This window comes from Scyliorhinus canicula, chromosome 13 (assembly GCF_902713615.1).
Source record: "Scyliorhinus canicula chromosome 13, sScyCan1.1, whole genome shotgun sequence".
In the NCBI taxonomy this organism is placed as follows: Eukaryota; Metazoa; Chordata; class Chondrichthyes; order Carcharhiniformes; family Scyliorhinidae; genus Scyliorhinus; species Scyliorhinus canicula.
This window is the reverse complement of record NC_052158.1, coordinates 20,397,719-20,420,590: the sequence shown is the minus strand read 5'-3', so window position 1 is coordinate 20,420,590 and position 22,872 is coordinate 20,397,719. Positions and strand designations below refer to the sequence as shown.

At 50.5% G+C, this 22,872-nt stretch overlaps 1 protein-coding gene across 3 annotated transcripts in view; it reads right to left on the bottom strand.

The window, feature by feature from the left end:
• The window catches only part of LOC119975691 (hepatocyte cell adhesion molecule-like), a 75,487-nt gene that overhangs the window by 22,838 nt on the left and 29,777 nt on the right, over positions 1 to 22,872 (bottom strand). For all 3 annotated transcript variants that reach the window (XM_038815485.1, XM_038815487.1, XM_038815486.1), the window contains exons 3-4: positions 22,074 to 22,343; positions 19,129 to 19,206 (exon numbers count right to left, since the gene is read on the bottom strand). In XM_038815485.1, coding sequence (XP_038671413.1) covers positions 19,129 to 19,206; positions 22,074 to 22,343 — 348 coding nt within the window. The remainder of the gene's footprint in view (positions 1 to 19,128; positions 19,207 to 22,073; positions 22,344 to 22,872) is intronic.

Below are 22,872 nucleotides of genomic sequence, written 5' to 3'. Positions count from 1 at the left end.
ACCTTGACAGCCACTGGGAACAGGTGCACCCTCCTCCATGTGTTGCCAAGTTTGCAAGGACGTGCGACAGGGGCCACATTGCCTCCTTGGTGAGGTGGAGTCTCCTGCGGCACACGCTATCCGTTATATATTCGAAAGACCAGCGACACCTATACACCTTGGGCCATCAAGGGCCTCCCCTTCAGGGGCCTCCCTGGCCGGATGGGCAGCAGGGTGCTCAGGGTGTGGGATGAGGCCCTGCACATGAGCCGCCTCCTCGAGCCTCTGTCGATGTTGCTGCGTCTGGCCTGCCAGCAGCACCATGAGGGCTGTTTCCGCGGGGTCCAAGGTATCATCTATCCCGTGTAATTCCTGTAAGGGATTAGGAGATGGTGTGATACTGACAACCAGCAGAGTCCCCAACCCTTATATTCTCCATTCCCCTATTGTTCACCACCCCTCCCCTCTACCCCCACATCCCCCCCAAACACACCCTGTCCAGCGGGAGCCCCTGCTCACTGGACCCCAGACCCTGTACCCCAGGTACCTGCATTACCTGGACCGGGCGCAAGTTCCGCTCTCCGGTGCACTCACCCACCCTCTGATTGCAGAGATGCAATGGTGCTGGGACCCTGGTTGTACAGATGATGGTCGGTGTGTCCTAAGAGTTGCCTCCTGCAGGGTTCAGGCATCATGGTCTAATTGGGGTGCTCAGCAATGACTCCCACATGTACATGGCACGCCTACCTACGGGAATCCACTTCGGAGGTGTGAAGTGCTCACTTAAGTACGATTGGTAACGCAATATTAGCAAAGTCTTCAGCTGCGCGGCCAGAGGCCTCTGCGCTCAGTGTGAGTTATGGGTAGCAGGTGTGCAGTGGCTGCCCCCAGAATGGTCCTGGGGTTCGGCATGGCAGACCCGTGAATGCTGAGGCATTCATCGTTCTCCCCACCGCCCCCCACTTACCAAGCCAAGCCCAGCCCAGGCAATGGACGGCCACACCCCTGCCCCACAATTCTGCACCCCCTCCTGACAGTGGCGCACCCCGACTGCAGCCCGGGTCAGCAACCCTGGTGCCCCCCTACCTTTGCCTGTCAACAAAGATGGCTACTCACTTCCTCGGGTTTCTTCAGCAGCCCTTCCGCCAGGTCCAAGTTTTAACAAAAGGATACTAATTGGCGCCGGTGTGATTACTTTTTGGGGAGGTGATTAGATCACGTGAGGCCGTTAGATAGGGAGTCACTCTGGTAACTGTATTGATATTGGGTTTAAGTGGACATTATTGGTTTCTTGCAATGCTCAGGAGAGATCCTGATTTCGCCAATGGGAGCTGGCTAGTTTGATTGCAAACGGATCGGCGCCCGGCCCAGTCCTTAACGGCCTCGTCACACTCTCGCTTTAGTGCAATGCAGCCATTAAATCGCGCCTTCAGTCTTTCTAGCCTGGAAAATATTTCTCTCTGAAAGGAATTTAGAATCTGTCACGCAAATTAGCAATTAGTTAACAGCCAATCAACTTACCATTTTCCGATGATGTCACTCCTGGATTGTTTCTCAAACTCAGCCACTGCTCGTACGGTCCCTCTCAGCTCTCGCTCATTTTAAATCTCTGCTCTGACTCTCAGCTCTCGCTCATTTTCAATCTCCGCTCTGACTCTCAGCTCCCGCTCTGACTCTCAGCTCACGCTCATTTTCAATCTCCGCTCTGACTCTCAGCTCCCGCTCTGTCTCTCAGCTCTCGCTCATTTTCAATCGCTCTGACTCTCAGCTCCCGCTCTGTCTCTCAGCTCTCGCTCATTTTCAATCTCCGCTCTGACTCTCAGCTCCCGCTCTGTCTCTCAGCTCACGCTCATTTTCAATCTCCGCTCTGACTCTCAGCTCCCGCTCTGTCTCTCAGCTCACGCTCATTTTCAATCTCCGCTCTGACTCTCAGCTCCCGCTCTGTCTCTCAGCTCTCGCTCATTTTCAATCTCCGCTCTGACTCTCAGCTCCCGCTCTGTCTCTCAGCTCTCGCTCATTTTCAATCTCCGCTCTGACTCTCAGCTCCCGCTCTGTCTCTCAGCTCTCGCTCATTTTCAATCTCCGCTCTGACTCTCAGCTCCCGCTCTGACTCTCAGCTCCCGCTCTGTCTCTCAGCTCACGCTCATTTTCAATCTCCGCTCTGACTCTCAGCTCCCGCTCTGTCTCTCAGCTCTCGCTCATTTTCAATCTCCGCTCTGACTCTCAGCTCCCGCTCTGTCTCTCAGCTCTCGCTCATTTTCAATCTCCGCTCTGACTCTCAGCTCCCGCTCTGACTCTCAGCTCCCGCTCTGTCTCTCAGCTCACGCTCATTTTCAATCTCCGCTCTGACTCTCAGCTCCCGCTCTGTCTCTCAGCTCTCGCTCATTTTCAATCTCCGCTCTGACTCTCAGCTCCCGCTCTGTCTCTCAGCTCTCGCTCATTTTCAATCTCCGCTCTGACTCTCAGCTCCCGCTCTGTCTCTCAGCTCTCGCTCATTTTCAATCTCCGCTCTGACTCTCAGCTCCCGCTCTGACTCTCAGCTCCCGCTCTGTCTCTCAGCTCCCGCTCTGTCTCACAGCTCTCACTCATTTTAAATCTCCGCTCTGACTCTCAGCTCCCGCTCTGTCTCTCAGCTCTCGCTCATTTTCAATCTCCGCTCTGTCTCTCAGCTCCCGCTCTGTCTCTCAGCTCTCGCTCATTTTCAATCTCCGCTCTGACTCTCAGCTCCCGCTCTGTCTCTCAGCTCACGCTCTGACTCTCAGCTCCCGCTCTGACTCTCAGCTCCCGCTCTGACTCTCAGCTCCCGCTCTGACTCTCAGCTCCCGCTCTGACTCTCAGCTCCCGCTCTGACTCTCAGCTCCCGCTCTGACTCTCAGCTCCCGCTCTGACTCTCAGCTCCCGCTCTGACTCTCAGCTCCCGCTCTGACTCTCAGCTCCCGCTCTGACTCTCAGCTCCCGCTCTGACTCTCAGCTCCCGCTCTGACTCTCAGCTCCCGCTCTGACTCTCAGCTCTCGCTCGGACTCTCAGCTCCCGCTCTGACTCTCAGCTCTCGCTCATTTTAAATCTCTGCTCTGATTCTCAGCTCCCGCTCTTTTTAAATCTCCGCTCTGACTCTCAGCCCCGCTCTGACTCTCAGCTCTCGCTCATTTTCAATCTCCGCTCTGACTCTCAGCTCCCGCTCGGACTCTCAGCTCTCGCTCATTTTCAATCTCCGCTCTGACTCTCAGCTCCCGCTCGGACTCTCAGCTCTCGCTCATTTTCAATCTCCGCTCTGACTCTCAGCTCCCGCTCTGTCTCTCAGCTCTCGCTCATTTTTAATCTCCGCTCTGACTCTCAGCTCCCGCTCTGTCTCTCAGCTCTCGCTCATTTTAAATCTCCGCTCTGACTCTCAGCTCCCGCTCATTTTCAATCTCCGCTCTGACTCTCAGCTCCCGCTCTGTCTCTCAGCTCTCGCTCATTTTAAATCTCCGCTCTGACTCTCAGCTCCCGCTCATTTTCAATCTCCGCATTGTCTCTCAGCTCCCGCTCTGTCTCTCAGCTCTCGCTCATTTTCAATCTCCGCATTGTCTCTCAGCTCCCGCTCTGTCTCTCAGCTCCCGCTCTGTCTCTCAGCTCTCGCTCATTTTCAATCTCCGCTCTGACTCTCAGCTCCCGCTCTGTCTCTCAGCTCCCGCTCGGACTCTCAGCTCCCGCTCTGACTCTCAGCTCCCGCTCTGACTCTCAGCTCTCGCTCATTTTAAATCTCTGCTCTGACTCTCAGCTCTCGCTCTTTTTAAATCTCCGCTCTGACTCTCACTCCCGCTCTTTTTAAATCTCCGCTCTGACTCTCAGCTCCCACTCCTTTTAAATCTCCGCTCTGACTCTCAGCTCCCGCTTTTTTAAAATCTCCGCTCTGTCTCTCAGCTCCCGCTCGGACTCTCAGCTCCCACTCGGACTCTCAGCTCCCGCTCGGACTCTCAGCTCCCGCTCTGACTCTCAGCTCCCGCTCTGACTCTCAGCTCCCGCTCTGACTCTCAGCTCCCGCTCTGACTCTCAGCCCCCGCTCTTTTTAAATCTCCGCTCTGACTCTCAGCTCCCGCTCTGACTCTCAGCTCCCGCTTGGACTCTCAGCTCTCGCTGTTTCTAAATCTCCGCTCTGACTCTCAGCTCCCGCTCATTTTAAATCTCCGCTCTGACTCTCAGCTCTCGCTCTTTTTAAATCTCCGCTCTGACTCTCAGCTTCTGGTGTTCTTAAATCTCCGCTCTGACTCTCTTGGACATTGCCTCAGAAAAGGCTGTCCAGAACCCAGCAAGTTTGGGACAAGCCCAAAACATGTGGGTGTGGTTGGCGGGGCCCCTCTGGCACCGCTCACATTTGTCCTCCACCTCCAGGAAGAACCTGCTCATTGGGGTCTGGTCAGGTGCGCTCTGTGCACCACTTTGAGCTACATTAGGCTTAGCCTTGCGCAGGAGGAGATGGGAGTTCGCCCTGCCCAGTGCTTCGCTCCAGAGTTCCCATCCTACCTCTGTCCCCAGTTCATCCTCCCATTTTTGTCTGGCCTCGTCCAGTGGTGTTCGAACTCTGTCCAGTAACTGTCCATATAGTTTCCCACATACACCCCCCCTTGCTGCTTGTGCCCATCAGGTCCACAGGTTTTCTGGGGCCCCGGGGTACCCTACTGTCTCTTTGCTGAGAAAGTGTTTTATTTAGCGGCATCTCAATTCCTGTCCTTTTCTTTGTTTCCACTTCCTTGTCAGGTTGTCCAGTGTCACCAGTCTGCGCTCTACACAGAAGTCCCTGACCATCAGTGTGTCACTGTCCCGCCTCCATCTTTTGAAGGTGGTATCTTGCATGGCTGGGGCAGGAGGGGGGAGTCTGTCATTGCCGCAGATGGGGGCCACGGAGGACATTTTGGTTATCCCGAAGTGCTGTCTCAACTGGGTCCACGTTTTCAGCGTGGCCGCTACCACTGGGCTCGTTGTGTATCTTGCCAAGGAGGATGGGAGTGCTGTTGTAGCCAGGGCCCCCGGAGGATCGCTCCTTTACAGGATACCTCCTCCATTTGTACCAATCTGTGCTGGGTTCTTGTACCCACCCCCTCACTCTTTCTGCCGTTGCTGCCCAGTGGTAGTATTGTAGTTTCGGTGAAGCCAAGCCCCCTTTGATTTTTCTTCTTTGCAGTGTCGGTTTGGGACTGAAGTCAAATTTCAACCTGGAATACATGCTATAGCTCTGTAGTGGTGTTTGAATGGAGAACGGAACACGCTCTAACTCTCACCAAAGGAAAAGGCCGCAATGTGGCACACAGCACATAGGTCACAACCGGGGGACTACCAATCATGCCGGTCCCAATCCGGGCGGCTTTTAGGGATTGATTCTCTGAGTCTCCATTCCATGAGCCCCTCAGGGAGGTCAATTGGGTCATCCCATGGGTCTCGTGAGGGTTATTACACTGTTCAATGAAGGTGCTGGGAAATGGGGAGCAGCTTGTGCTGATTTTGTAACAATGGGCCTCCATTAAGCAAAATCTGGCCTCTGAAAACTATTCAATTTTTGTCATACTGGAGCAGACCCAATCCGCATCTGGTCTACACCTGCTCTTTTCACGCGATCTTTACACCAGCGAAGTAACTGTTTACTGGAAACAGACTTTGTTTGTTTTCATATAAATACATATGCCAAATGGAGCAGGAATGTCGAGGGATAGATTTAAAGGGACTTGTTTGCATCATTCGACATAGATGTTAGCATTAAACACACAATCCTCCATGCAGTGAGCTGTGCAGAGGGATTCCCCAGGCAGGATGCTCCGTGCCGCTGCACCAGCTTTCTGGTGCGGCGCTCCCCCGCCGGCAGAGGGATTCTCCGTCCCGGCAGCCGGCCAATGGGTTTTCCCATTGTGAGCAGCCCCACGCCATCGGGAAATCTCCGGCATGGGTGCGCTGTCGGTGCAACGGAGAATCCCGACAGCAGGGAATCCAGCCCCCCCCCATCTTTCACAAAGGGGACCAGACAATGTAATCATTGCAGCAATACTCAGTCGATTGAAGGCACCAATGTTAAGCTAAATGCTTTCCTTGAATAGGTTGCGATAATGAAAATCACACTGACAACAGTTACCCATATCCAACTCCAACTGTATGGGGAATTTGAAACTGATCATTTACCATCCATTGGTGAATTTTTAGATCAGAACTGGGAAGTCGGAAACTTTTCCATCCGTGGCAAGACTCTGTCCCTTCAGAATGGAATTTACAGCTCATGAAAGCCCCTCCTTTCTGCATTTTAAACCAGTTGAACTCATTATCTACAACTCAACATCATCTGCTGAAGTAAAGCATCTAGGCATTTCAATTACTTCAGTTCCATCGTTGCAGCATTCATAGAATCATAGAATTTACAGTGCAGAAGGAGGCCATTCGGCCCATCGAGTCTGCACCGGCTCTTGGAAAGAGCACCCGACCCAAGCCCACACCTCCACCCTATCCCCATTACCCAGTAACCCTACCCAATACTAAGGGCAATTTTGGACACTAAGGACAATTTAGCATGGCCAATCCACCTGCACATCTTTGGACTGTGGGAGGAAACCGGAGCACCCGGAGGAAACCCACGCATACACGGGGAGAAAATGCAGACTCCACACAGACAGTGACCCAAGCCAGGAATCGAACCTAGGACCCTGGAACTGTGAAGCAATTATGCTAACCACAATGCTACCGTGCTGCCTGGTCATTAAGTTCCCTATAAACAGGTCATTAAGTTCCTTGTAAAACTCACACCCAAAACTGTGAGAGGGAAGATAATTTTGTGAAATATCAGCAACTCACTTGAGACAGGTCATCTGGATGAAGGGACAGTGGATCATCACTTCTCTGATGCAGGCCAACCTCACTTTCATCACTGCTCTCTCCTCGGACTATCCCGTGATCTCCAGGGCCCATTCCTCACAGAACTCGGATCTCAGGGACGCCTCATCCTTCCCTCTTTCTCCCCCGCATCCCCCCCCAGTCAAAGTCTTTGTCTTTTTTCTCTTATTATGGGCTATCTTCTCCCACAGGGACAAAGAGAGGACACTGTTAGCCGCAGACTTAAGGGGCATCTATAGCAGGTGGCATGTGTGGTTACAACACCTAGACATGAAGGGGTTGTGCTGGTGGGAACTGGGGGGGTTGAGAGGAATGACCTTAAAGATTGGACTTTGCAGGGTGCTGGCGGGGGGACGGGGGGGACGGGGACGTCGGGGTAGAGAAGAGCGTTTGGGAAATTGAAAGTTGGTCGATGGAACTGATGCCAGGAGGTTGTAATTTACCCTTGCCGCTCGTTGGAGGTACAGATCTAGAACTACGATCCCAGACCAAAGCCCAACGGTGCATTGTCCTCTCGTTGGAGTTAGAAGGTTGCGGCTTCAATCCCATTCCAGAGATTTGAACATGTAATCCAGGCTGGCATTCCCAGGTCAGCCCTGAGGGACTGCTACACAGTCAGACCTACTGTTAAACTCCTGGGGTTGCAGCTAATGGCTAAAAATCTTGGATTAATCCCCGTTCGATGGAAATCTCTATTATTATTTTAAATTTAAATTAATTTTGCGCATTTGGTTAATAAGCAGAGATGATCCCACACAGTATTCTGAACATGATTAAGGAAATGCAGCAGTATCTGACCCCAGCTCCCTATCTGCATTTGTATATCGCCGTTGGCTCAGTGTGTAGCAGTGAGGATGTGGGAAGTGAGAAAAAAAGGCAGCATCATTTGTCGCCCATCACTAAATACCCTTGAGAAGCTGCATAGTGGGCATGTTAACTGAACCACTGCAGTTCACCATAGTGCAGTTTTGGGTGGTGGGGTTGTTTATTGAACCATTGCAATCCATATGAAGTTGCTTGTAAGGTGCCATTAGGTAAGCAGTTCTCATTTTTGGATTGGATTTGTTTATTGTCACGTGTACTGAGGTATTTTAGTGCGAGCAGCTCAACAGATCATTAAGTACATGAAAAGAAAAGGAAATAATGAAATTTTGACTCAGCAATGAAGGAATATGTTTCCAAACCAGGACACTAAGACTTGGAGGGGAATGAGAAAGTTGTGGTGTTCTGTTGCACTTGATGCTCTTGAATGCTCCAGGTGGTGAAGACCATGGATCTGTCAATAAACCATGGGGGAATTCTGCAGTGTATCCTGTGAATGTGGAATACCCCCAATTGTTGAAAAGGCAAACATGGAGCGAGCAGAGTTGGGGAAGGGGCAGCAAGCAATGTACAGCTGCCTTTACACCTGTAGCTTAAATTCCAGCTCGAGTCACAATCACCATCCACCCAGTGTGTGCCAGCACAGATACGCACACCTCGGTGGGAAACATTTGTCAGGCTTCTGGGGCCCCATCTGGTGAGCACCCCACAGCTACTGATGCATTTCAGCTGGAAGCAGGAACCCCCGGGCGAGACAGCAGTCAGAGATCTGCTGGATCCCAGGACCCAGCTGGGCCCCAGCCTGATGCTGAGCCTCGGATGCCGGGACACCCGGAGCTGATGAAGATGATAGGGTGCTGCTGGGACATTCAGAGGGGGATGTCAGTGACACCCCAGCAGATTGGAGGAGTCCCAGAGGCTATGTGTGCAGGATATGTCGCTGACGATGCATGGCACTGAGGCCAACACTGCTAGGGTGGTGACCGCAGTGGAGAGCCTGGTGCACGACCTCGGCACCATTAATGAAGATGTCCAAGGCGTCACGCAGTCAATGACGGCCATGGCTGAGGGTATGGGCAGAATGTCCGACTCGCTGGGCGACGTGACCCAGTACCAGCTGACCCGGATGAGGTTCTGCGGGACATGCCCCGCCCTCGGATGGGAATGGCCGAGGTGCTGCGGATCTTGTCCCAGTTGCAGGTGGGCATTGCCGAGGCACGGTAGAGCATGTGCTAGTCACTGAGGAGCATCGCAGAGGGCAGCGACGCCATGGGGCAGACAGAGCTGGATGATGCAGGGGCAGCCTGGGCTCGAACCAGCAGCCCCTCTGTCCCAAAGCAAACCCCAGGGTCCTATGAGCACCGAGCGGGAGGAAGGGGCGCTGAGTGCCAACCTGGACCCATCCCATGGCGTCAAGGTCAGCACACAGGACAGGGCAGCATCGCAGTGCATGTGCCATCGACAAGTGAGCCGGGGCTCTCCGGCCCTAGAGGACGTTGGTCAGGGGCATCAAAGGCCACGGGACGAAGTAAGCAGCTGGCACCCTCCACCTCAGATGTGCATCGTAGAGGATCACCGAGGACACCAGGGAAGCTAGGTACGGGTGAGGGGGTGGTGGGGCGGCACCATTGGGAGTGTGACACATTTAAAAACCCTTGAACACAACTAGTAAGATGACTCTGTCACTTTCTGCTGTAATGCGGCCCGACCTCAGAACTTTTGGCCCATCTCTCCAGGCGTCTCCACCTCCCCATAGCACTCACCCACCCTCCAGTCGAGGACATGTCCCCGGAGCTGTGTCCCATCCCCTGGGTGTTCACACTGTTTCTCTTTTATCTTTATTAATAATACCCACAAGACGTGAGCACATTCCGTGTATTGGACAAATGACCACACAACCAGTATATTATTTCAATTATTGTTCATTATTAAACATAGACTCGGTTCTATGTGTAATAATCTACACACGGCTGCACATTAAAGTATACCCAACAGCTTAAATTACCTTTACTTAACTTTCAAGTGACCGGCTCTGTGCAGGTTAGGCAAGGCCTTTGTCTCGGAATCCCCACGTGTGACGACTGGAAGTCGTCAGGTTCGTCTCGGCTGTGGCTCGTCCTTCAGGTAGCGATCGCAGGTCCTTGAACTTGGCTGGTTGATGTGCTGCAGGTGGTCGGAGCAGAGGCCGGTCCCAAAAGAGACAGAATATTGGTCGCGCAGTTCTTCTTATCCTCCGATCTTTCGTGCTCTTTTGGGCGGCCCCAACCTGGGATCCAATGGATCGATAGGATTTTGATCACCCTAAACGATCCTGTCCAATTAGAGACGGGTATCTTGATAGCTGGGCGGGTCCTAGTTGTTATTGTCCAAGGCACGTAGGCACTCCCAAATAAGGTAAAAAGGCACCCCTAAGTCCGTTACTGCTGCTTTGTTTCAATCTGATTCCCATTGTCCTGGGGAAGTCAGTTTGACCTTTAGCAGGTGTGAGTTTATGTGTAGGTCTGGTTTCCTCTGCACAATACACAGGGGCTTTGTGTCCCAACCTGACCACAATTCCCATCATCCTTTGCGGGCGGCCATTTAGATGGCCACAACATGTTGGCTGCTGGATGTCCCCCACCTCCTGCCAAGCACTGGGGCGGCAAGCCCAGCGTCCCCAGACTCTTCGTCTGTGAGCAAAGATGGCTACTCACCTCCTTGGGCTCCCCACAGAAGCCCTTCCGCCAGGTTCACAATTTTAAAAAGGAGTACTAATCAGCGCCAGTGTGGCCACTTGCTGGGGAGGGCTATGAATGATGGGAGGCCGTTGGATATGGATTCGCTCCCATTAATTGTATGGAAATAGGGCTCAAATGATACTTGGTTTCGCGCCACGTTATGGCGAGATCCTGATTTCGCCTCAGGGAGCCCGGTTGTATTGCAAAACTGTTTGGCGCCTGGCGCAGTTCTTGTGTTCGGCCTCTTCTGCTATTCACCGGCCTTGTTTCGCTCGTGCAAGAGTGCAACAAGTCCTGAGAATTGTGCCCAATACTTCAAAGAACCCAATTTCTGGATAAAATTGCATCTCGCAAGAGAGCTCTAAAATATTGAGGCTCATGACAGTTGTTCAAAATCATAGCCTTTTGTAGACTGCGAGTTCTGCTCCTCCCCAGATACATCATGGTGAATATAGCATTGTGTCCTCACAGCAACTTGCCACAGTTCTGAGGAAGTATCCCCCTCAATTGCAGGAGGATGCTCTTTTGAAACAGGAACAAAAAGTCAGATATTTTAGAATAAAGCTGCTTGAATATGGCCTGAAACCATTGACTGAGATCTGATATATTGAACAGAAGCCAGGAGTTTAATTTGCAGCTGTAACCACATTGCAAGAATAGACAGGGCGTGCTGGGACCAGCCTCTGCACCTTTCCTGCCTCCAACCGTGTCAGAATGGAGGGGAGTGCAGGGGAGGGGGAATTTGAAAAATTGATTCACGTCTCATTACCAGTGCCAGCAATGTTCGCCAGCTTGTCACAAGGATGCAGGAAGCGAGCCTGCGCCCAACAGTTCTGTGCCAGTCAGCTCCATTGCAGGCGATGCACGCATCTCAGTGCCCTGCAATTTGTGTGGAGTTGGGTCCAGATGACACCTCTGTGTCCCTTCCATGGTTCTTAAATGTCCATTCACCCAACATGCACTGTTACTACAACTAATGAAGCATTCGCAATAATCTTCAGCCAGAAGTGCTGAGTGGATGATCCATCTCGGTCTGTTCCAGAGGTCCCCAGCATCACAGATGCCAGTTTCCAGCCAAATCGATTCACCCCACGTGATATCAAGAAATGGCTGAAGGCACTGGATTCTGCAACGGCTATGGGCCCTGTCAATATTCCGGCAACAGTACTGAAGACTTGTGCTCCAGGACTATCTGCGCCCCCTAGCCAAGCTGTTCCAGCACAGCTACAACACCTAGCAATGTGGAAAATTGCCCAGGTATGTCCTGTCCACAAATAGCAGGACAAATCCAAGTCAGCCAATTACCGCCCAATCAGTCTACTCTCTATCATCAGTAAAATGATGGAAGGAGTCATCAACAGTGCTATCAAGCGGCACTTACTTAGCAATAACCTGCTCACTGACACTAAGTTTGGGTTCCGCCAGGATCACTGAACCCCGGATCTCATTACAGCCTTCATTCAAACATAACAAAAGAGCTAAAATCCAGAGATTAGGCGAGAGTGACGTCCCTTGACAGCAAGGCAGCATTTGATCGAGTATGGCATCGAGCTTAACTGGAGTCAAAGGGAATCGGGGGGGAAACTCTCCACTGGTTGGAGTTATACCAGGTACAAAGGAAGATGGTTGTGGTAGATGGAGGTCACTCATCTCAGTCCTGGGATAGCACTGTAGGAATTCCTCAGGGTAGTGTCCGAGGCAGAACCATCATCAGCTGATTCATCAATGACTTTCCTTGCAACAGAAGGTCAAATGTGGGGATGTTCGCTGACGGTTGCACAATGTTAGCACCTTTCGTGACTCCTCAGAAACAGTTCACGTACAAATGCAACAAGATCTGGACAATAGCCAGGCTTGGACTGACAAGTGGCAAGTAACATTCGTGCCACACAAGTGCCAGGCAATGACCATCTCCGATAGGAGAGAATCAAACAATCACCCCTTGACATTCAATGGCATTACCATCACTGAATCCCCCACTATGAACATCCTGGTGGATACTAGACCACACAAACAGAACTGGACTAGCCACATTAATACTATGGCTACAAGAGTAGGTCAGAGGATAGGATCCTGTGCCGAGTAACTCACCTCCTGACTCCCCAAAGTCTGTCGACCACCTACAAGGTACAAGTCAAGAGTGTAGTGTAATATTGTCCACTTGCCTGGATGAGTGCAGCTCCAACGACACTCAAGAAGCTTGACACCATCCAGGACAAAGCAGCCCGCTTGATTGATACCCGTTCCACAAACATTCACTGCCTCCACCAGTGGTGCACATTGGCAGCAGTGCATAACATCTGCAAGATTCACGGCAGAAACTCAGCAAGGTTCCTTAGGCAGCACCTTCCAAACCCAAACCATGACCAGTACCACCTCGAAGGACAAGAGCAGCAGATACCGGTGAACACCACCACCTGGAGGTTCCCCTCCAAGTCACTCACCAGCCTGACTTAGAAATATATCGCCGTTCCTTCACTGTTGCTGGGTCAAAATCCTGGGACTCCCTCCCTAACTGCACAGGGGGTGTACCTACAGCAGTTCAAGGAGACTGCAAACCTTCTCAAACGCAATTAGGAATGGGCAACAAGTGCTGGTCGAGGCAGCGAAGCCCACATTCCATAAAAACTGATTTTTCTTTGTATAAAAGTGCCTTGGAACATTGGCAAGTACTCAGAGGTCAAGAATCCAGAAAGCTGCCCTTCTGTTTCCACGTGGAATGTTTTACCAAAAGCCAAGGCTCTTGCATTTATGTTTTCACAATTAAAGCGATTGTTGGTTTTGCTTGATTGAACTTTTTATGCAGTTAGGATTAGTTGTTCTTCCTCTGGATTCTTTTGTCGATGTCTCAATGTGTCCCTTAAATAAGCAAAGTGATTAAAGCACTTTGTTACTGAATCTATAATTGGCTTGCCTGATTGTCACTTTTATAGGGTTGTAGGAACAGTTGATCTTCAAAGAATAATTCGGACGTCGTGTTATTCTTCATCAGCAGTTCCACACTTGCCTCTATTATTATCTGGCTCATCCTCCATTCATACTGGGTGAATGGGCATAAAGGAACATAAAAGGGTGCTGCACTGCTGCCTCACAGCGCCAGGGACCCGGGTTGAATTCAAGCCTTGGGACACCGTCTTACGTGGAGTTTGCACGTTTTGCCCGTGTTTGCGTGGGTTTCCTTCAGGTGGTAGGTGGATTGGCCATGCTAAATTGCCCCTTAGTGTTCAAAAGGACAGGTCTGATTACTAAGTTATGGGGATAGGGTGGGGTTGTGGGCCTAGGTAGGGTGCTCTTTCAGAGGGTCAGTCCAGACTCTATGGGTCAAATGGCCTTCCACTGCACTGTGGGGATTCGAGGAAAATTGAACCATTGAGGTGAGGAGGGGGTAGTTAATGGGAGGCCTGGATGGAGGCGAGTAGTGGAGGCCATGGATGGGGCTCATGGAGTGGATGGAGTAATGTCAAAGGGATGAGGGGGTGAGGGTTCGCGGGCTTAATAGTTTCCAGAATTGGGGACAATGTACCAGAGAACTGAAGCGAATCGTCTAACCAGCCTACCGTGGTAATCATCTGCACCCCCCTCCCCCCCCCCCCCCCCCCCCATCTCTGTTGAGGTTCCGGGGTGGTGGGTTCTATTCTCCCCCATCACCTCTACTCCACAGCAAAAATTGGATCTGACGGAGTCCCTTAAAGAGAAGCGAGTTCTCTTTAATTTCCTGCCTCGAGCCATATTCCATCTATCGCAAAAGTCCGGCTCAGGGCTGTTAATACCGCTGCCACGGTTACTGACAACTGGAGCTTTTAAGGTAGCTGGCAATAATATGTGTACAGCCATAGCCCACGCAGTGTCTAGAAATGGTCTTTCTTGGCAATTGCTGTGCAATTGGCCTGGGTAACATATGGAATCTGGTTCCCCATTAGCACGGTTTGGAATATGAATGTTACCAAAACAGTTAAGGAGCTTGTAGAGGTAGGAAGAAGCACTTAGTGGAAATGGGATGGCAAGGCAGATTGAGAAAGTCATTCAGGCCCTGTTGTTAGGCACAGTTGAAGTGGACATCTGGTACGGGGGAGGGGTGGCTGATTGGTTGCTACGACACGGAGTAGAGTTTGTACTCTGACCCACTGTATTCCAACAAAAAGATAAATGTTGAGTGAGAAATAATGCAGGAGCCTTTTGCACACTTTGTGGGAATAATAGTGGCCAGGAACTAAACCAGTACTGAATATTAGGTTACTTAATAATATTATCCAACCAATAGATAGGATGAACAAAAGGAATTTACCCTGTTTTATTATCTCACCGATCCATATGATGGGAGTTATTTTTTTAAAATAAATTTAGAGTGCCCAATTCATTTTTTCCAATTAAGGAGCAATTTAGCACGGCCAATCCACCTACATAGAACATAGAGAAATACAGCACAGAACAGGCCCTTCGGCCCACGATGTTGTGCCGAACTTTTGTCCCAGGTTAATCATAGATCATAGAATTTTGGACACTAAGGGCAATTTATCATGGCAAATCCACCCAATCTGCACATCTTTGGACTGGGAGGAAACCGGAGCACCCGGAGGAAACCCATGCATACACGGGGAGGATGTGCAAACTCCACACAGACAGTGACCCAAGCCAAAATCGAACCTGGGACCCTGGAGCTGTGAAGCAATTGTGCTATCCACAATGCTACCGTGCTGCCCTTAAGAACAAATTAATCTACACTTCATTATTCTACCATAATCCATGTACCTATCCAATAGCCGCTTGAAGGTCCCTAATGTTTCCGACTCAACTACTTCCACAGGCAGTGCATTCCATGCCCCCACTACTCTCTGGGTAAAGAACCTACCTCTGACATCCCCCTATATCTTCCACCATTTACCTTAAATTTATGTCCCCTTGTAATGGTTTGTTCCACCCGGGGAAAAAGTCTCTGACTGTCTACTCTATCTATTCCCCTGATCATCTTATAAACCTCTATCAAGTCGCCCCTCATCCTTCTCCGCTCTAATGAGAAAAGGCCTAGCACCCTCAACCTTTCCTCGTACGACCTACTCTCCACTCCAGGCAACATCCTGGTAAATATCCTTTGCGCCTTTTCCAAAGCTTCCACATCCTTCCTAAATTGAGGTGACCAGAACTGCACACAGTACTCCAAATGTGGCCTGACCAAGGTTTTGTACAGCTGCATCATCACCTCACGGCTCTTAAATTCAATCCCTCTGCTAATGAACGCTAGCGCACCATCGGCTTTCTTCTTCACAGCTCTATCCACGGGAGTGGCAACTTTCAAAGATCTATGAACACAGACCCCAAGATCTCTCTGCTCCTCTACATTGCCAAGAACCCTACCGTTAATCCTGTATTCCGCATTCATATTTGTCCTTCCAAAATGGACAACCTCACATTTGTCAGGGTTAAACACCATCTGCCACTTCTCAGCCCAGCTCTGCATCCTATCTATGTCTTTTTGCAGCCAACAACAGCCCTCCTCACTATCCACAACTCCAGCAATCTTCGTATCATCTGCAAATTTACTGACCCACCCTTCAACTCCCTCATCCAAGTCGTTAATGAAAATCACAAACAGCAGAGGACCCAGAACTGATCTGTGCGGTACGCCACTGGTAACTGGGCTCCAGGCTGAATATTTGCCATCCACCACCACTCTGACTTCTATCGGTTAGCCAGTTTGTTATCCAACTGGCCAAATTTCCCACTATCCCATGCCTCCTTACTTTCTGCATAAGCCTACCATGGGGAACCTTGTCAAATGCCTTACTAAAATCCATGTACACTACATCCACTGCTTTACCTTCATCCACATGCTTGGTCACCTCTTCAAAGAAGTCAATAAGACTTGTAAGGAAAGACCTACCCCTCATAAATCCATGCTGAGTATCCCTAATCAAGCAGTGTCTTTCCAGATGCTCAGAAATCCTATCCCTCAGTACCCTTTCCATTACTTTGCCTACCACCGAAGTAAGACTAACTGGCCTGTAATTCCCAGGGTTATCCGTATTCCCTTTTTTGAACAGGGGCACGACATTCGCCACTCCCCAATCCCCTGGTACCACCCCTGTTGACAGTGAGGACGAAAAGGTGATTGCCAACGCTCTGCAATTTCATTTCATGCTTCCCATAGAATCCTTGGATATATCCCGTCAGGCCCGGGTGACTTGTCTATTCTCAAGTTTTTCAAAACGCCCAACACATCTTCCTTCCTAACAAGTATTTCCTCGAGCTTACCGGTCTGTTTCACACTGTCCTCTCCAACAATATGGTCCCTCTCGTTTGTAAATACTGAAGAAAAGTACTCGTTCAAGACCTCTCCTATCTCTTCAGACTCAATACACAATCTCCCGCTACTGTCCTTGATCGGACAGTGACCCAAGGCTGGAATTGAATCCGGGTCCCTGGCGCTGTGAAGCTACAGTGCTAATCACTGTGCCACCATGCATCCTATTATTAAAATTAATTTAGCGTACACATTTATCACTTTTGTTCCAATTAAGGGGCAATTTAGCATGGCCAAGCCACCTTTCCTGCACATCTTTTGGGTTGTGGGGGTGAAACCCACACGGACACGGAGAGAATGTGCTGTGTATCTTATTTTTAAAATATATAATTTACAGGGTGTGGGCGTCACTTGCCAGGCCAACATTTATTGCCCATCCCTAGTTGCCCTTCAGAAGGTGGCAATGAGTTGTCTTGTTGAACCGCTGCAGTCCTTGATTTGTTGGTACACCCACTGTGCTGTTAGGGAGGGAGTTCCAGGATGTTGCCCCAGTGACAGTGAAGGAATGGCGACATATTTCTAAGTCAGGGCGGTAAGTGACTTAGAACATAGAACAGTACAGCACAGAACAGGCCCTTCGGCCCTCGATGTTGTGCTGAGCAATGATCACCCTACTCAAACCCACGTATCCACCCTATACCCGTAACCCAAACAACCCCCCCCCATAACCTTACTTTTTAGGACACTACGGGCAATTTAGTATGGCCAATCCACCTAACCCGCACATCCAGGTGGTGCAGTTCCCAGGTATCTGCTGCTCTTGTCCTTCCAGATGGTAGTGGGCTTGGAAGATGCTGTCTAAGGAACCTTGGTGAGTTACTGCAGTGCATCTTGTAGATGGTATACACGGCTGCCACAGTTCGTCAGTGGTGGAGGGTTTGAATGTTTGTGGAAGGCGGAGCAAACATGCGGCTGCTTTGTCCTGAATGGTGTCGAGCTTCTTGAGTGTTGTCTGAGCTGCACTGATCCAGGCAAGTGGAGTGTATGTGGCGAATGGTGCTGAACATTGTGCAGTCATCTGCAAACACCCCCACTTCTGACCTTACGATGGAAAGGACGTCATTGATGAAGCAACTGAAGAGGTTGGGCCAAGGGCACTACCCTGAGGAACTCTTGCAGTGATTTGGACTTGCAGATCAAAATGTACTAAGAAACCAATCAGAAAAAAATCACTTTGTGCATTTACTGGGGCAAGTCTCGTGTTGCAATTATTGCTCTGCTCCAGAAGTTTTAGATTATTTTGTGCTATTTTCCTTCTATTTTTATAACTGTGAACTGAAGATAATAACTTGAGAACAGAAAGGTGTTTGGAACTGCCAGATAAATTTTTATTTGCAGAATCATAATGTCATGGTACAGAAACATGTAATTTGACTGGCCTTTATTACAGATTCTTAAATTGGTCCTCTGAAAAACTGTTCAAAGGATGAGTTAAAAGGGAGGTTATAGTGCATTCCAGTCTCGAGTTATAAGTTTACCTACACCATGAATCTCCTCCCACATTTCATCTAAACCCATTAGCAAAATGTCTCTCATGAATTTTGACTATAGGGCTGCACAGTGGTACTAAATAACCAAGAAGGACTTGTGCCACATTGGGTAGTGTCCTTGCCTCTGAGCCAGAGCTCTGGCTTTGAGTGAGTCTCACCCCTGAATGTGAACGGCCAGGGAAGGTGCATTTATAACACAGCCAAACAGGTTGAGTTGCAACCTGCAGATCTTTCCAACACACTCTCATTTGACAGGAATGGGAGAGATTCCTGGTCAGGTCTGACAGAAAGAAAGTTGAAACCTCTGCCATCACTAACCACAGCTTAGACTATTGCATGCATGTAAAAGGTGCGCGTTGCCACAGCAACTTCGATTGACTGCGTGAACTGTAATGCATCACCACACCAAAGAACCAGAATAGGCATGATGGACTGAATGGTCTCCTTCTGCACTGTGCCATATCATTCCACCATATGGAAGAGTAGATCCTTCACACATGATGAGATAACAGGTAGAATTGAGAAAAAAAAACATTTTTGGAAAGCACTTACAGATACAGAAATACCAGTTGTGATCTGACCCATCGGGATTAAATAAATCAATATTGAAGTTTACAGGCAGCAGTGGTTAGCACTGCTGCCTCATGGCGCCGAGGTCCCGGGTTCGATCCCAGCTCTGGGTCACTGGCCATGTGCAGTTTGCACATTCTCCCCGTGGTTGCATGGGTTTCGCCCCTACAACCCAAAGATGTGCAGGTTAGGTGGATTAGCCACACTAAATTACCCCTTAATTGAAAAAAATGAATTGGGCACTCAATTTATTTTTAAAAATAAAATAATGAAGTTTACAACTCCAACCTAGATTGGTTTATGTTTGGAAAAAAATAATTGTTCTGTTAAAACTGTTGGTTGTGAAGGATTTTTCACATGCTTTAGGAGATGGTATAGTTGGCAAGTCACATGAATACTCACCATATAGAACAAGTAGGAACATTGACACACATAGACCAAAAGGTAGAATCAACCCAAGGTGCGTTCTGAATTCAGGACCTAAAAAAAATGAAATGATTTGTCTTTAACTAACTCTTTCAGAAGAAAGCATATTTTAATCATTAGATTTGGTGGATGTAAAATAACCAATGACATGTATCTAAACAAGAACATCCAGTTTCCGGGGTCAGGAGAAGTTAGCTGACCCACGGAAGTACAATGGAGGACGGTTCGCGGCTAGGAGGGTTTCGCGGCTAGGAGGGTTCCTAGCCAGGGGGGGGGGGGGGGGGGGGGGGGGGGGGGGGGAAGGATGAGAGAGAGAGAGAGATGAGAGAGAGAGAGAGAGAGAGAGAGAGATGAGAGAGAGAGAGAGAGAGAGAGAGAGAGAGAGAGAGAAAATACCGGGTTGCTTCTGGTAGGGTCAGGAAGGAGCTGGTGGGGGCCGGGGGGACAGAGGTGAGGTGTTGTCGCTGTGGGGACTGGGTCGGGCAGGGGGTGCTGGCCTGGGGCGGGCAGTCGATGGGCTTTGGTTCGTCGACGGGGGAGGGGGGCGGGACGCCCTCTGATTCGGTTGGTCACCTGGAATGTGAGAGGATTGAATGGGCCGGTGAAGCGGTCGAGGGTACTTGCTCATCTGAAGGGGCTAAAGGCAGATGTAGCAATGCTTCAGGAGACCCACCTGAAGGTGGCGGACCAGGTCCGTCTGAGGAAGGGATGGGTGGGGCAGGTTTTCCACTCTGGGTTGGATGTGAAGAACCGGGGAGTGGCGATTCTGGTGGGGAAAAATGTATCGTTTGAGGCATCTGAGGTGGTGGCGGATAAAGCGGGTAGGTATGTTATGGTTAGGGGCAGGCTACAAGGGGAGAAGGTGGTACTTGCTAGTGTATATGCCCCAAATTGGGACGATGCGGGCTTTATGAGGCGTATGTTGGGACGGGTCCCGGATCTGGAGGCGGGGAGGTCTGATCATGGTGGGGGGGACTTCAATACGGTGTTGGATCCTTCACTGGATCGGTCCAGCTCTAGGACGGGTAGGAGGCCGACGGCGGCCAAGGTACTGAGAGGGTTTATGGACCAGATGGGTGGGGTGGATCCATGGAGGTTTGTGAGGCCGAGGGCACGGGAGTACTCTTTCTTCTCCCACGTACATAGGGTCTACTCCCAGATAGACTTCTTCGTGGTGAGTGGGGGACTGATTCTGAGAGTGGAGGAGGCCGAGTATTCGGCCATTGCAATCTCCGACCATGCTCCGCATTGGATAGAGTTGGTGATGGGGGAGGTGCGGGACCAGTCCCCGTTGTGGCGGTTGGATGTGGGGTTGTTGGCGGAGGAGGAGGTGTGTAGGAGGGTCCGGGCAAGTATTGAGGGGTACCTCGAGGTGAATGATATGGGGAAGTTCAGGTGGGGGTGGTCTGGGAAGCCCTGAAGGCAGTGATTCGTGGGGAGCTGATATCTATCCGGGCACACAGGGAGAGGAGCGAGAGGAGTGAGAGGGATAGACTGGTGGGAAAGATGCTGGAGGTACACAGGAGGTACGCAGAGGCACCAGAGGAGGGACTGTTGGGGGAGAGGCGCAGCCTGCAGGCTAAATTTGATTTGCTGACCACTAGAAAGGCGGAGGCACAGTGGAGGAAGGCACAAGGGGCAGTGTACGAACATGGTGAAAAGGCGAGTAGGATGCTGGCTCATCAGCTCCACGAGCGAGATGCGGCTAAGGAAATTGCTGGAGTGAGAGACAAGAGTGGGAATGTGGTGCGGAAGGGGGTAGAGGTGAATGAGGTCTTCAAGGACTTTTACGGGGAACTGTACCGGTCGGAGCCAACGGGGGAAGAGGAGGGGAATGGAGAGGTTCCTCGACGGGCTTTCTTTCCCGAAGGTGCAGGGGGAGCAGGTGGAGGGGTTGGGTGCGCCAAATGAGCTGGAGGAGCTAGTTAAGGGGATCGGGCAGATGAAGTCAGGGAAGGCACCGGGGCCGGATGGGTTCCCGGTGGAATTTTATAAAAAGTTTGTGGACCTAGTGGGCCCCTTGCTGGTGCGGACACTTAATGAAGCATGGGAAGGGGGGACTTTGCCCCCGACGATGTCGCGGGCGCTGATCTCATTAATTTTAAAGAGGGACAAGGACCCCCAGAAGTGTGGTTCATACAGGCCCATATCGCTCCTCAACGTAGATGCTAAGGTGCTGGCAGAAATCCTGGCCACCAGGATAGGGGACTGTGTGCCAGGGGTTGTGCACGAGGACCAGACAGGTTTTGTGAAGGGAAGACAGCTGAACACGAATGTGCGGAGATTGTTGAATGTCATCATGATGCCGCCGATTGAGGGGGAGGCAGAGATAGTGGTGGCGCTGGATGCGGAGAAGGCCTTCGATAGAGTGGAGTGGGGGTACTTATGGGAGGTGTTGGGGAGGTTTGGATTTGGTGAAGGGTTTATTAGATGGGTGAGGCTGCTTTATGAGGCCCCGATGGCGTGCGTGGCCACGAATGGGAGGAGGTCAGAGTACTTCCGGCTTTACCGAGGGACCAGGCAGGGTTGCCCCCTGTCCCCCTTGTTGTTTGCACTGGCAATCGAGCCGCTGGCGATGGCGTTGAGGGATTCAAAGAGGTGGAGAGGTTTGGTACGAGGTGGGGAGGAATAGGGTGTCGTTGTATGCCGATGACCTGTTACTGTATGTGGCGGACCCGCTGGGAGGGATGCCGGGGTGATGGAGCTGCTAGCTGAGTTTGGGACCTTTTCAGGTTATAAACTAAATTTAGGCAAGAGTGAGGTGTTTGTGGTGCACCCTGGAGACCAGGAGGAAGGAATTGGTAGGCTCCCGCTTAGGCGGTTGATATGGAACATAAAGCATCAGCATGGACATGTTGGGCCAAATAGTCAGTTTCTATGTTTTACAAGACTCAGTTATTTGATATTGCCCTGATACTTACCCTTGATGGTCAACTGATAGCTGTTGTTGCTTTGACTGACTAGGTTTGAAAAAGTGCAGGTATAATAACCAGAGTCTGATTCCTGTGCATCGCTAATGGTTAAAGTGCTGTTGCCCTCCGACAGCCAATAACGCTCATCATCTGGGAGTGCGAGCCCTCCTCTGGTCCACCGAACGGAATTGGCTATCCCACTCTGCACCTCACAGATCAGCGTAATTGTGTGGCTCTCGAGGCTGCCATTTCTGGAGATGTGGGGTGTGGAGAGAGGATCTGAAAAAAGTCACCAACAGAGTGTATCACTTTGTGAACAAATGCATCAATTTGAAGTTATAGAGCACCATTTACAAACCCAGGGAGTGTCAATGTGTTTTACACAAATGAAGAAGCACACTCAACAGAACGATGGTATGGTGAAAATGTAACTGCACTAGTAATCCAAAGGCCGGGACTAACGCTTTGGGATTATGAGATCCAACACCTACCCTGGCAGCATTGTTCTCAACAACGGTGACCATAAACTACTGGATTGTTGGGAAAATGTCTAGCAATGTCCCCCAGAGAAGGAAATCTGCCTTTCTTATCTGGTCTGGTCTACATGTGACTCAGACCCACAGCAATACGGTTGACTCTTAACCACCCTCTGAAATTGGTTGGCAAAGCCAGTTATACCAGCCTCGACGGAAAAGTCAAGCAAGAATAAACTCAGTGATTACCTGGCACGCCTCGGCTTCAGAAATGAAAAATTCCATGCTACACCCTCTCAACCCTTCAACGTACTAACAACTGTCTGCCAAAATTG